Consider the following 13,457-nt stretch of genomic DNA (forward strand, 5'->3'; position numbering starts at 1 on the left):
GCTTCCCTTTTGGGTATCTTTAATTACTGTTCATTCGGTCTGTAACTCCCTTTCTGTCTTTAAAAAGCTTGGGAGCTCCAGCTTTGGGAATGACACGTAGTCCTCGCATGCACTTATGGGGAGACTGTACTATAACTTTACCACTGATTGATCGCTAGTTCTCAAATCCGCCCCCCCCCACTCCCCTTTTTATATGACACCACTGAAAGCAAAGAAATAATTTCCAGGTGAAGCCGTTCAACATACTGAAGATGTTTCCCATGACTCCATCGTTTATACTTCACATTGGTCTGTTTTATGCACCCATTTCAAAATGGGCTCATATCACATTACAATGTAGGCAGCATGTGTGAGCCGTTCAAGCATGATTGTGTCATAGTGTTACAGCATTATGACATTGTCACATATTTAACTCTACGACACCACTTCCTGTGTAAAGTTGGTACTGCAAATTGATTTGCTACAAACATTTTTTAACATATTGGTTTAAAAAACTTTGTGAGTGATTGCTTGATACTGAAGTATCTAATATTACAACAGCTCCAATTTCATAATCTACTTTCAATTTTACGGAGGTACGTTTTCAACATTTGACTTGTGCCTGATGTGCTGTTAACTTTGATTATCTGATGTGTTAAGAGTCTTTCACCCAGTTTACATTCAGGAAATTGAAACTTCGTATCCAAACCGAATTTGATCCTGATAGTTTCCACACTCTCCCCTGCTCCAAGCAAGTGGAGGCATTGAAGGGGATCCAATTTCCTGTTTAATGTTGTTTGACTTGTCAGATGAGCAGAAGGCCGTCAGATTTCTCAATGAGACTGTTTACACCACATGAATTTGAAGCCATTTACTTGGGTTGGGTTTTAAACTAGAATCCAGAGATGGAAGACTAATTCAGATTGACAGTAAATTAATTTGCACCACACACACAATATATTTTTGCTATTGTTATCACAGAGGTGAGTATGAATGAAGGAGGTCATTCGGTCCAACTATAATATCCTTCCATGGACATTGATTAGCCTGTGACTTCCTCTGAACAATTCCAGAGTGTTTGCATCTTCGATTTGAAGACCATTTCAAAAAGATTTAGAGTACCCAATTATTCTTTTTCAATTATGGGGCAATTTAGCGTGGCCAATCCACCTGCACATCTTTTGGGGTTGTGCAGGTGGGACCCACGAAGACACAGGGAGAATGTGCAAACTCCACACAGACAGTGACCGTGACCACTGCGCCACCATGCCGCCCATGTAGAACATTTCTGTAAAAGAAACTGCTTTCTGATATCAATTTGAAGCTTGTCTTTTACCTGTAATGTATCCATCTCCTCTTCAACTTCAACATAAGGGCAACAGCTTCAGCTCAGACTTGTTTTTTAAAAATTGACCTACTCTGCTTATATACACTGTGCTTATATACTGTGCTTGTGTGCTTATATATATATTCTGGGCTATTTAGCACAGGGCTAAATCGCTGGCTTTTAAAGCAGACCAAAGCAGGCCAGCAGCACGGTTCAATTCCCGTACCAGCCTCCCCGAACTGGTGCCAGAATGTGGCGACTAGGGGCTTTTCACAGTAACTTCATTTGAAGCCTACTTGTGACAATAAGCGATTTTCATTTTTTCTTTGTGTGGAAGAATTGTGTACCTTTTAAACCACAGAAATATTCTGGATCACAAATCAGGAGAGTGGCTGAAACAGAAAAAATTGCTACTTTAAATTTAGTTAATTTGTCATCAAGCTTCCTGTCAAAGTCTATTGGCATGTATGCAAATCAGTGCTGTGTAAAACCAAACCATCTGGTGGATGCCTGCTGGTTTGGCAGGTAAATGCATTGCGTGGCATTGTACTTGGCCAAACACATCAGAAGGTTCCATGTTTGTGCTGGTTTCGCTGATCTTAGTGAACACTATAATAGTGGTGCTACTAGAAACTTCCATTGCTCTGGGCTAAAAAGGATTTAAAAACTTTCCGCTTCTTATTGGTATCCAGTAACTAATGCAGGAAAATGTCCATTGATAACAGAGTTTGCCTTCTCATCAATGTCTTCAAAAATTTCACTGCAGCAATTTTCCAAACGGCATGATTTGATTTTCTACTGATGTCAATGGGAAGCAAAGGGACAGTTTACCCAATCGCATCAGTTTTCCAGTGAGCAGGTACTTGAACCACTGAGCAGCAATACAACATGAAATGTGCCTTCAGGAGAGGGCAGAAAAATAAAACAGAAGGCTGGAAACATGTCAGGTCGGTCTGGCTTGCTCTACTATTGATTTGGAAATAGCAATCTATACTACACATGGAAGGTCATGCTGCAACCAATGATGTGATCACTGTTGTGCAATATTAGATTTAAACAACTTCAGAAAATTGGAATGATCTTGACAGCACTTGTAATGCAAATTAGTTTTTTGTAAAATAAGATAAGGATTTTGCATATGAAGCAACAATGTGCTATGTAGGTGCTCACTTGTGTTCTTTGCATAAGCCTTTGAAATCATATGAATTGGAGAATTAGTGTAAACAGCAAAGTGAGTAAGGAATCCGAAGTAACTAGGTGCTGTTATTTATAATGACAGCACCCTCGGGTCCTCCAAGTGCAGATCTTGCACAGTAGGCCACAAACCAAAAGTACAGCTCTTGGGACTCACAAAATCTGGCTTGAGAAATTTGGCAGCAATAGTATTATTTTCATGCATATAAGGTTCACAGTAGAATTCTTATGCTCAAATCAAGAATAACACAAACTTCAATTTAGTTTATATTAAGCTGAACATGTGGCATTTTAATATTTCAGCCAGCTGAGTTAAACTTTCAAATTGCAGTTTATAAATCAACATGTAATATGAGTTAACCTTCGCAAATGGGACATGAGACAAGAAAGTTGCGCTTTATTAACGGATCCAAGTACTCAGATTTGCTTTTAAGTATTTAACAGATGCCGTTACATTTAACATTTTGTCCTACTTTTCCACCACAGAGAATGCCCTAATTTGCCTCACTGTTCCTAAATCAAAATTTACTTTGCTTGTGATTTATATGATTTAACTGTTTTTTTGCAGAATAGGCAATACACTGCAGTAGGCAACCTCTTTGTAAAAAGCACAATGGGAATAAGATTGCATTGTGATGTTATACACATGCTAAGCCCGCTAGGGCTCCTTTATGTTGTGTGAACCTGCCCATTGCAAGCCATACACAATACAAGTTCCTCTGTGGTTTCAGCACAGATCAATGGCCTGCAAGAAACCACCACAAGAAAGAGAATAAGGGGAACTGAAACCCTGTGGATTTCATAAAATGCAGACTGGACTCCCTCATGCTTCTTGGTCCTGGTTGAACCGTATTGATCTATTGAAACCATCTAAAAACGTGTCTATAATAACTACTTTGAGTTGCTTTCGTTTAGCTTTTACCAGCCAAGTAATGCTTTCCATTCCGTTCTGACTGAAGTTATGCATAGTGCTAGGTTGGGGGGTTTCTGCCATGTTTTGTTGTTACTCACTCATTGTCAATTGGTGGCGATGGCGGGGGGGGGGGGGGGGGGGGGGAGGGGGAGAGTGGGATTGTTTGATCTGTCATTACAACTGTTCTGACTGTTAAACTGTGTTGATTTGAAAACTAAAGTCAAACAAGGAAATGGGAGCATTTAACACTTGGTAATTTGCTGCAATAACCCTTGTTCTCAACTTTGTAAAATGCAGGTCATTATTTTGAAATCAATGAGACAGATTTGTTCCACAGATTTTATCTGCAGACCTTTTGGTTTTTGATGGAACAATTTTAATACTGCATTTTGGCATTTGAGTGCAGAATTAATTCAGCAACTCTGACAGACATGGTAATGGTGTCCATGAGTCACTTATTTCACACTGTATTCCCTGCATTGCCGTAGCATCAGCACCTCCATATACACGCATCAGGTAGCTATCTCATCAAAATGTTATAGAAATTTATCTGACATACTAATTCCCCTCACCAGAACAATTGTGCTTCTAATCCCCCTCTGTTAACCTGCTCCTTTGACAGGTCAAAGCATGGTGCTGTGTTGCTGCAAACCGGTGGGGCAAGGGTCACATCATCACCACATCATTCCCATACATTCCCATCTATGAGATTCTATGTGTTGAATCATTCTATGTTTTGGTTTCGGAGGTTCCAGACTTTCACCATGGATCAGAAAGGAAAATATAACTTAGATGGCCTTTTGTCACTTTTGTACATAGACAAAGAGATCTGGGGCCAAAATTGTTGATGGTCAGTCTGGCTGAGGATTGAAACAAAATACAAAAAGACTTGAAATGAAGTATTGGAATGAAAAGAAAAATCGTAATGCCCTCGGTGACCTGGCAAAGCCTCAAAGTGGTGGTGGCCTTAACAAAACTATAAAGGTACCTTTTTTCATATTTTTCAATTCTCCATCTTCTATAATTTCACCCCTTATGACTTATGCTGAGCTATGGTCGCATTGCCAAGTCATCTTTCATTATAATCAATGAAGAGATAATTTTATGAAGTTCCAGTTCTGGCAGGAAATGTCACTCTTGATTTTCAACTGATGAATTTTAATGGATGGAGCATCATGACGACCTATGCCCAAATTCCTCAAATGCTCTTCCAGTGGCCAAAGTTTCCCACTAACCTGCAATTTTCTAAAACTGCCCTTTATGTTTCAGCAGGCATGCAGGCCATGGAGGACATCAGCTGAACCTGATGTTATTTTTACATGATGTCCGAGAAATTATCATTTCAGATCCTGGAGGACCAGGGAGATTCTGATCAGAAACCTAGTTCGCCAACAAATTTTCCACTTCCCTCATTTGGTCAATAACTTGGGTGTAACACATGCAACCTTATTATTTGCGCTTCACTTATTTATGTCACTACTTGTGGGGAAGATGGTGCTCATGGAAAGCAACCAGTCCTAACAGTTCACGATAAGGAAAATGGGCTTTGCCAATTGTACATTTAACATTATACAAACAGTAAAACATTATGAAGACATGCTGTAGATTCCTCACCAATGGTTTGGAGACTAGTATCAAATTCAGCCATGCAGAGCTGGAATAATCCCAATTCAATGCATATTTAGTGATGAGTTGGTCTTATTCAAAGTATTGATTGACTTTATGTTCCCTTAGATGGCAAGGTAGGTGGCCGGGGGAGATGGGCAGCCAGGGAAGGTGCCACACCAATACATAGTGACTGTTTGCTCCTATCTAACCCACAGCTACATAGAACTGCATGCTTCAAACTAGTCAATGAAAAGACCCACCTTCTATCCAAATGGCTAGAGACTTGAATCTTGGGACTGGCTATACATCAAGGAAAAATTGCTGGCAGTTCTTGGTGGGCAATGTAAGGTCCCTGTTGCTCAACTATTTCACCTCCTGACAGGAGATGAGGAGACATCAAGAAGGTGTAGATGGTTAACCTTAACTTGGTTATGTTCACAGTATCGATTGAAGAATATGGCCCTCCTCATACATGCCTGTCGAATGATTACTTCAGTATGTTTATTAATTTTCATTTTATGTGAAATTTGGCTCGAAGGCAAGTCCTTTGCCGAACTAGTCTGAACTTATATTTTAATTTAGAGTACCCAATTCTTTTTTTCCAATTAAGGGGCAATTTAGTGTGGCCAAGTCACCTACCCTGCACATCTTTTTGGGGGGTGGGGGGTGAGACCCACGCAAACACAGGGAGAATGAGCAAACTCCACATGGACAATGGCCAGGATCAAACCCGGGTCCTCAGCATCGTGAGGCAGCAGTGCTAGCCACTGCACCACCGTGCCGCCCTCTAACTAGTCTGAAATATGTAGTTATATATTTGTGTGGATTAGATAGGAGCAATATAGTCTCCTTGTGGTTTTGGAGCCAGGAGGAGGAAGGGTCGTGGAAGGAATATGTTGAGATAACCGTTAAACAAATGAGAATGTCATTTCTGCCGACCCTCCATTGAACGTATGGCAGGTGATTGGCAGAATCAGTAAAACCGAGACTCGATGTAAATATGCTTCTTTTAATTTGCATTAACCCTTAAAAAAAACAGAATACTTTTCTTTCATAGGAAGTTCCAACAGAACAAATACTCCTTTTAGTTAGAAATTAAGTTTTGTGATTTCTTTTCAAATAAAATTTTAAAATATGAGAAAATAACTTGCATTTCAAAACCTGGAATGTAACATCAATAGCTAATTCTGCAACCAGCATTGTTTCCATCCATTGCTCTGCAGATATGCTACCTATTTCATCATTAAAATCCAATCTTAATCTTTAAATTCAAACAAAACCATGCGGGTTATTTGGTTCCGAGGCATCAAAATGACTTCCGAACATAAGGTTTCGTTGACTGAGAAATGTTCTGAAACATCGAGGATTTTTCTTGTTCACTTTTTTTCCCTGTCATTTTCATTTCCTGAACAGGAAAACTCTCTGAATATCCCCTCTAAACTAGGAATGTTAAAGTTGGATGATGGCACGGACATGTCCAGCTACATAATCAGATGCCAGAGGATGTTCCTGCAATAGATTGAGCTAATTTTACCAGTCCTTCCCCTCCCAAAGGTGGAATATCCTGTTTTCACATTCCAGTACTGTATATCTATTGGAAAAAGGCAATTGCAAGCAGTGATATTTATGTTTTGAGTGACAGACAACCCTGGGGACATAACCTTTTGCTGCTTGGTTGATCTACCTGTGCTATTCCAAAAGATGTATTTTTGAAAGATGAATTAGATTTGCAGATCATTTTCCACCTCTTGCATTATCAAACATGGAGAAAATTCCACTCATAGGTTGTATTGTTAATCAGTGCTTTTACACTTACCAACAAGTTTCCAGCTGTACACATATTTCAAAAATATGCAGTAACATTTAATCTAGACAAATCTTTTGAACCTGATTGCTTCCACCTCAAGGCGGTAAAAGAAATAGGTCAGGGAATTGTAGATATGTGAATTTTAATTTTCTAAAGCCCTCTAAATCCATGTGCCTTGGGATTGGAAAATTACAAATGTCACTCCATTGTTAAAGAAGGGAGGAAGAGAGAAACAGGTAACTACAGATCTATCCTTTTAGCAGCAATTGTAGGGCAGTTACTGCAATCTATCATCACAGACAAAGTGACTGAGCACTTGGACAAGTATGAGGTGATCAAAGACAGTAAGCATGGTCTTGTGAAGTGTAAGTCATGTCTGACTAATCTCCTTAAATTTTTTTAAGAGGTCACTAGCACAATGGATAGGGAGTGTCTATGGATGTTATCTATATAGATTTCTAGAAGGCATTTAATAAGGTTTTGGACAAAGGATTATTTGCAAAAGTAAGTGCATGGAAATGGAAGTAACACTGTGGCATGAGTTGGTAATCGGCTTAGATACTTTAACGTACAGATAAAAGGTTTCTTCCCAATTTCAGTTATCTATATTGAGGCCATATATTACTACCCCTGTTCAGAGGTTGCTATTTCTGTTCATGGAGACACGCTATTCCCATTCCTGTTTATAAAGGCCAGACATTTCCATTCCTTTTCATATAAGCACACTATTCCCATTCCTGTTCATAGAGGCAAATTATTCCCATTCCTGCTCATGGAAACTAGATATTCCCAATCATATTCATAGAGGCCAGATATTTCCATTCATGTTCATAGGGGAATGCTATTCCTATTCATAGAAGCCAGATATTCCCAGTCCTGTTCACAGAGGCCAGATATTCCCAGACCTGTTCATAGAGGCCAGATATTCCCAGTCGTGTTCATGGAGGCCAGATATTCCCAGTCCTGTTCATAGAGGCCAGATATTCCCAGTCCTGTTCATGGAGGCCTGTTAGGCCCAGTCCTGTTCACAGAGGCCAGATCCCAGTCCTGTTCATAGACATTCCACTTGGTGAATATATTTTCACTGATATTCCAACGGCATCGTTTACTTGCTGCTGCCCATCCACTCGTTGAGCAGACTAAATGCTGGAGTTGGGAAATTTGGATCGGCAAGACTCTTCCATGAAGTGCGAATGTGCTCAAGGCTATCTGCAGCAGGTGGACTCCGAAAAAATATTTATTGTATTTGACAATACTTTTATTTTAAGCTTCTCCCAATTTAATTAGACCTCGCAGTATTACATTAGCAGTTTCTTCTTGGACAGAGCCATTGCAGTTTTTTGGGTCTGGTGACATTGGGGTCACCTCTGTTGGTTCAACTGAAATTGGCAAAGTTTGGGTTAAATGTTTCCTTTATTTTTCAAAAACGAATTTAGCCCGGTAGAAGATAACTTAGCAATAGAGCGCCAACGAATGCTTCCCCAAATCTAACTTTTATGTTCCTTGCTGCAGGTACCAGATGTGAGAAGATTGTCAGGAAGCAGAACAGCAGTGATTCTTCACAACCTCATCCCTTGGGGCAGCAAATCAGCTCTTGCATTGCAAGCTCCAGGGGATCAAAAGTGTATACGTTTGAGCGCTTTGCCTGCAGCAGGCCACGCCTCGTAATATCGCCCTTTCATTGCTGTTTACACGTATTTGGAAGCCAATTTTTAAAAATTATAACTTGCACAGAAACTGATGTATTTGTGGTGGAAATATGAAAGGTTTTTTTTGCAATGAGGTCATGTTAGGTTGAACTGAGATGAACTTGAGTGAGGAAAAGCAGTGTGTGTGTGGGAGGGGCACCACTGTCTTGACTGCCGTCTGTAGCTAGAATACGGTGAAATGTTTAATGGTGACATTGGAAACATATAACTCTTCTCTCTCACTTTTATATTGAAGATATGTACACTCGACCACGGCCGCTGACTCCAGCTCCAAGTATTATATAGTTTACGGTTGAAACCGATCGATGGTACTGAATCGTATCCTATTAAATCCCCAATCTCTTTCAGATTAAAGCTTTTATGGTGTGCTGGACAATTACCCGTTATTTAAGACCCCCCCCCCCCCATACATCTATTAAACCCCTCTGTTTTTTGTTTTTGTTCAAATATAAAACCCGGCGATATTCGTTCCCTGAACCACACTGGAAGATTGTGCGCGTTTCAGTTCAAATTGAGCCGAATCTGGGGAGGAGAGTGGCAGGTTTGAGTGAGCAGTGTCGAGGCGCCACCTCCAGTCAGTCCTGGGCACTGAGATGGTGCTGGAAGCGAGCGCGGCTCCACTCGGCTGGAACTTCGCTCTGGTCCACGGCAGATGGAAAGAGAGCCGCGTTGGCGGAGTTGACGCCGACCGTGTTCGGGGTGTGGAAGCGGGGAGGGAGGGTGGGCAGACTCCGGGGGATAATCCCCTTGAGTTCTCAGTGTTGGCTGGAGGGTAAGAGCTGGGAGCACAGCGGGTGTGTGGGGGAGGGGGTGGAGTAAAGGGTTAAAGGCAGTGAAGGGTTAAAGGCAGTGATTTCCCAGTATCTCGCCTCTCTCTCTTCCCCCACCCTCCCTCTCCTCCTTTCAGGGGAGGGTCTGCGAGACTATTGGATCTTTTGAAGGTGACGTACTCAGTATGAAAACATAATAACTAGTTGAGAAGCTGCAACAACTTTGGCAAAAGGCGTTGGGGAGAGTGTGTGTGGATGTGATACAAAGTTACCGGGACTGAGGAGGAGAGCGCCTGGAAGGGGACTCGCCGCTTGTGGATCACTGCTGTTGTGAGGGAGAGAGAGTGGAGTGGGGAGGGGGTGGGGGAGGGAGGAGAGAAGATGGTTCAGCAAACTGCAGGGATTGAGGCAGAGAGCAGTTTGTCCCGGGATGCCACGGACAGCGAGGAGAGCGAGTTCCTGGCTTGCAGCCCCTCGGCGGCGTGCGAGGGGGCGGGGGACGAGCGGGACCCGGACTGGTGCAAGACGGCGAGTGGTCACATCAAGCGGCCCATGAACGCCTTCATGGTGTGGTCGAAGATCGAGAGGAGGAAGATCATGGAGCAGTCGCCGGACATGCACAACGCGGAGATCTCCAAGAGGCTGGGCAAGCGCTGGAAAATGCTGCGGGACAGCGAGAAGATCCCGTTCATCCGGGAGGCGGAGCGGCTGCGGCTCAAACACATGGCCGACTACCCCGACTACAAGTACCGGCCCCGAAAGAAGCCCAAAACCGAGGCGGGCAAGCAGCAGCCGGGGGCACCCTCCTCCAGCCTGACACCGGAGAAAAGTCACAGCAAGAGCTCCAAACACTCGGGCAAGAAATGCAGCAGCAGTGGCGGCAAACTCAAACCTCCCAAATGGTGCGGCTCCTCCTCCTCCTCCTCACAGGGCAGCGAGCTGTCCGAGGACTTCGTCTTCGGCAACCTGAGGAGCAACAAGACTGTGAAGAGTGTGTTCGGCCGGGCCAGCAGCGAGGAGGAGGACGACGACGAGGAGGAGGAGGCCCTGGAGGGCCGCTTCCGCCGGCGGGCAGGGGACGCTCCCAGCCCCAGGCGGGGCAGCGTGGCCGCCGTGCCGGCCAGCCCGACCCTCAGCTCGGCCGCCGACTCGGCGGATGGTGCCAGCCTGTACGAGGAGCGGGGCGAGGGCGGGAAGCCGGGCGGCGGCAGGAGGTGCATCCACCTGAGGGCCAGCTCGCCCAGCTCCAGCCGCTCGGCCTCCACCTCCAGCGAAGAGGCGGACGATTTGCTCTACGACTTCAGCATGAACTTCTCGGCGAGCGGAGGAGGAGGCAACGGGAGCGGCTCGGATCCGTTCAGTTCGGGGAATGTCAGCCTGTCCCTGGTGGACAAGGACTTGGACTCGTACAGCGAGGGCAGCTCAGGCTCCCACTTTGAATTTCCAGACTACTGCACTCCAGAGCTCAGCGAGATGATCGCAGGGGACTGGCTGGAGGCCAACTTTTCCGACCTGGTCTTCACGTACTGATTTTTAAAGAGGGACGACAAGAAAAAAAACATTTTTTAAAACCAAATTGTTTTTTTTAAAAAAAGAACTTTTTTTGTTGGTTTTATGACGGACTGCCAATGTTTTTATTCAAAACATAATTGTCACCATTACAAGTCTCTCCAGGTCCGATCTGCTCTTGGAGTGGGATCTCCCCCCCCCCCTTTCCCCCCGTTATGTGTATGTGTGAGTCCACCCGCCCCGAAAAGGTGCAGGTTTTGAAAAAAATAACTATTATTTTGATTGGAAATCGTGGTCGGACTTTCTATAGAATCCTTTGGCGGCGCAGCTGTTTAAAAAACCCAGTTTCTTGGATGCTCCGAGTTGGGACCACTGCTCAGAGAAGATAGAGAAGGAGCTGTGGACAATTCTTATACAGCTGCAGGGAGTTTAAACGGCAAAAAAAAGAGAAACCCAGGCTTGTATATGAACAGTTTGTCTTACATCAAGACCCTGAAGTTATCTTGATCAGTTGTACTGTTTTAACCGTGTGATGTATCTGCCAATAAGACTTTTTTGCTCTGTAAATTGTATGTTCCCTCACAATACCTCCTTGTACCACCGAATTACACAGGCAAGCGTAGACCTCAAGAGTATAGATTTTTTTTGATACATGCAGACCTCAAAGACTTTTTAAAAACGAAGAAAAAATACTAAATATTTTCACTTGTATTTTTCTACAGCTAAAAGGGAACCTTCTTGCTGTGATTGTCCAGTGAGAATTTCTGGCACTTCCTTTTTTTTTAAAAACGTAAGATTTTCCTTGTTTCTTCCCTCTTCGACACGTGAACGTTGGTACGTCCTACTTCAAGGATTCAAAAACTTTTTTGTCCCCCCCCCCCGGAAAGACAAAAATCCAAGCATCAATGCCTTGTAATTTTAAATCTGCAAGTGCTCAGTCTTTTTGTACAGTTGTAGATTTAGATTTGTTGAATATTTGTAGGTAAGAAAATTTATTGAAAAGACGTGAGATAGAACTCGAGTCGTTCTTAGTGAGACTATATGTACTGTATTATATACTGTAGGAATTTTATGTGTAATCATACGCTGTGATATGTGGGTTCAATCCCGATGACAGGTGTGAAACTGGAGCATTTTTAACATGGCACATGTGAAATCTTAATTCATTGTTGTGCAATATGAAATACAGATCATCTGCACATTATTTTGTAGCAAACCTATGAACTAAAACAGACGTGTGCACTGTAATCATTGCCTGTCTTGATACTAAGACTGTATCGGGGGTGTTGGGGGGAGGGGTGTGGGTTAAATAAAGAAATCAGCTGGAACTGATAGTAACAGAAGTATTGCCATGCATTTATACGGGATATTAACGTCGATTCGCTTACTAACCTCACTGGGAGGGTGGAAAGAATTCTACTTGTACAAACCTGGAAAAGATGGCAATAAATCTGGCATCGCTAAGTTTCTTATTTACTTTATTACCGAGAAACGTCATCGGTGAGCGGTATTGGTCAGGCAAAATGGACATGGTCGCTTTAAATTCAAATCCCCGCCTTATTTGAGTCACCATTTCTAACTGCGAGCCGGGTGTCCCTTAGTGGAGTAGGTTTACAGACAGCATGACTCCCAGAGGTCCGGATCCTGAGACAGGATTGGCAGAAAGTGCCCCGATGCTGTTCAAACCAGTTACTTGCACGAGCACCCTTTTTGATCTGCGTTAGAAGACATGCAGGCGGGCTGTGCTAGTAAACTCGACTGAGAGCTGCGTCCGTCCCGACGCATTGAACAGAAAGGATCGTTTTAATTCAATGTTGACTTTTTCTTTTAAAAAGTCTTCATTAGTCCAGGATTTGTCTTTGGTTATGAAAAATACATATTTAAAATAAACTCAATTTGGCTTAAATTTGTACAGCAATCGATTCAAATCATGTACTCTATTTTTACAAAGAGTCAAATAAGATGTTTCAAAAGTCTTTCGTTAATTATTATAAACAACATAATACCCCCTCCCTCCTATCAAATCTGCCACCCAAAAACTAACACTGCTTCTCTGCAAGTTGCTGTTTCTTCATTCCCAATGCCAAAGATGGTTAAATCAGTCACACCTCCAGGCTCAACGATGGTGATTGACAACCCACACACCGGATGGGATATTGGATTATCTTTGGAAGGATTGGGGGGGGGGGGGGTGGAGAGGTGATCACGTATATCTCAAGAAGGTACGATGGAGCTTTTATACGGGGTTGGGATTTGTAAGATAAGTCTTAATATCAGGAAGGCCCCAAATGTTTTGTCATAATGGGTTGTTTAGGTAATGGGTTGTTTAGGTACATAGCTTGGGATCACATGGGCCATGTACAATTTTTAAATCAGCAGTTACCTGAATTTGCAGATGTCTCAAGTTACTGATATAATCAAGCAGACTGGGTATTCTGATTTAGGATTATCTGCTAGTGAGGCAACAGAACTGGAAATGACTGTTTGCCAATCTGCAGTCCCATGATGACATTCTAAAGAGGGCCAACCAGCCAGTAAGAATTAAAAGTAAATCAAGTCGCCTGGGTTTCATGGGCTGTATTTGGCCCATGGGTAGTGTTTTGGGCACCTTGTAAGGTGAGTTTTAGAGACTCAAGGAAAG

At 42.9% G+C, this 13,457-nt stretch overlaps 1 protein-coding gene and 1 long non-coding RNA gene across 3 annotated transcripts; both read left to right on the forward strand.

The window, feature by feature from the left end:
• The first annotated feature begins 503 nt into the window (after window positions 1-503).
• LOC140410519 (uncharacterized) lies at window positions 504-8,559 on the forward strand. Of its 2 annotated transcripts, XR_011940677.1 has the most exons (4): window positions 504-575; window positions 2,073-2,253; window positions 4,233-4,397; window positions 8,341-8,559. It is a non-coding gene; the product is annotated as an uncharacterized lncRNA (long non-coding RNA). The 2 variants fall into 2 exon arrangements; XR_011940678.1 differs by lacking the exon at window positions 2,073-2,253.
• Window positions 8,560-9,387: 828 nt separating this feature from the next.
• Window positions 9,388-12,280, forward strand: LOC140410518 (transcription factor SOX-11-like). Its single transcript, XM_072498719.1, has one exon. The coding sequence runs from the start codon at window positions 9,689-9,691 to the stop codon at window positions 10,835-10,837; it is 1,149 nt and encodes a 382-aa protein (XP_072354820.1). The 5' UTR covers window positions 9,388-9,688; the 3' UTR covers window positions 10,838-12,280.
• The last annotated feature ends 1,177 nt before the right edge of the window (window positions 12,281-13,457 follow it).

The sequence above is a fragment of the Scyliorhinus torazame genome, chromosome 4, assembly GCF_047496885.1.
Source record: "Scyliorhinus torazame isolate Kashiwa2021f chromosome 4, sScyTor2.1, whole genome shotgun sequence".
In the NCBI taxonomy this organism is placed as follows: Eukaryota; Metazoa; Chordata; class Chondrichthyes; order Carcharhiniformes; family Scyliorhinidae; genus Scyliorhinus; species Scyliorhinus torazame.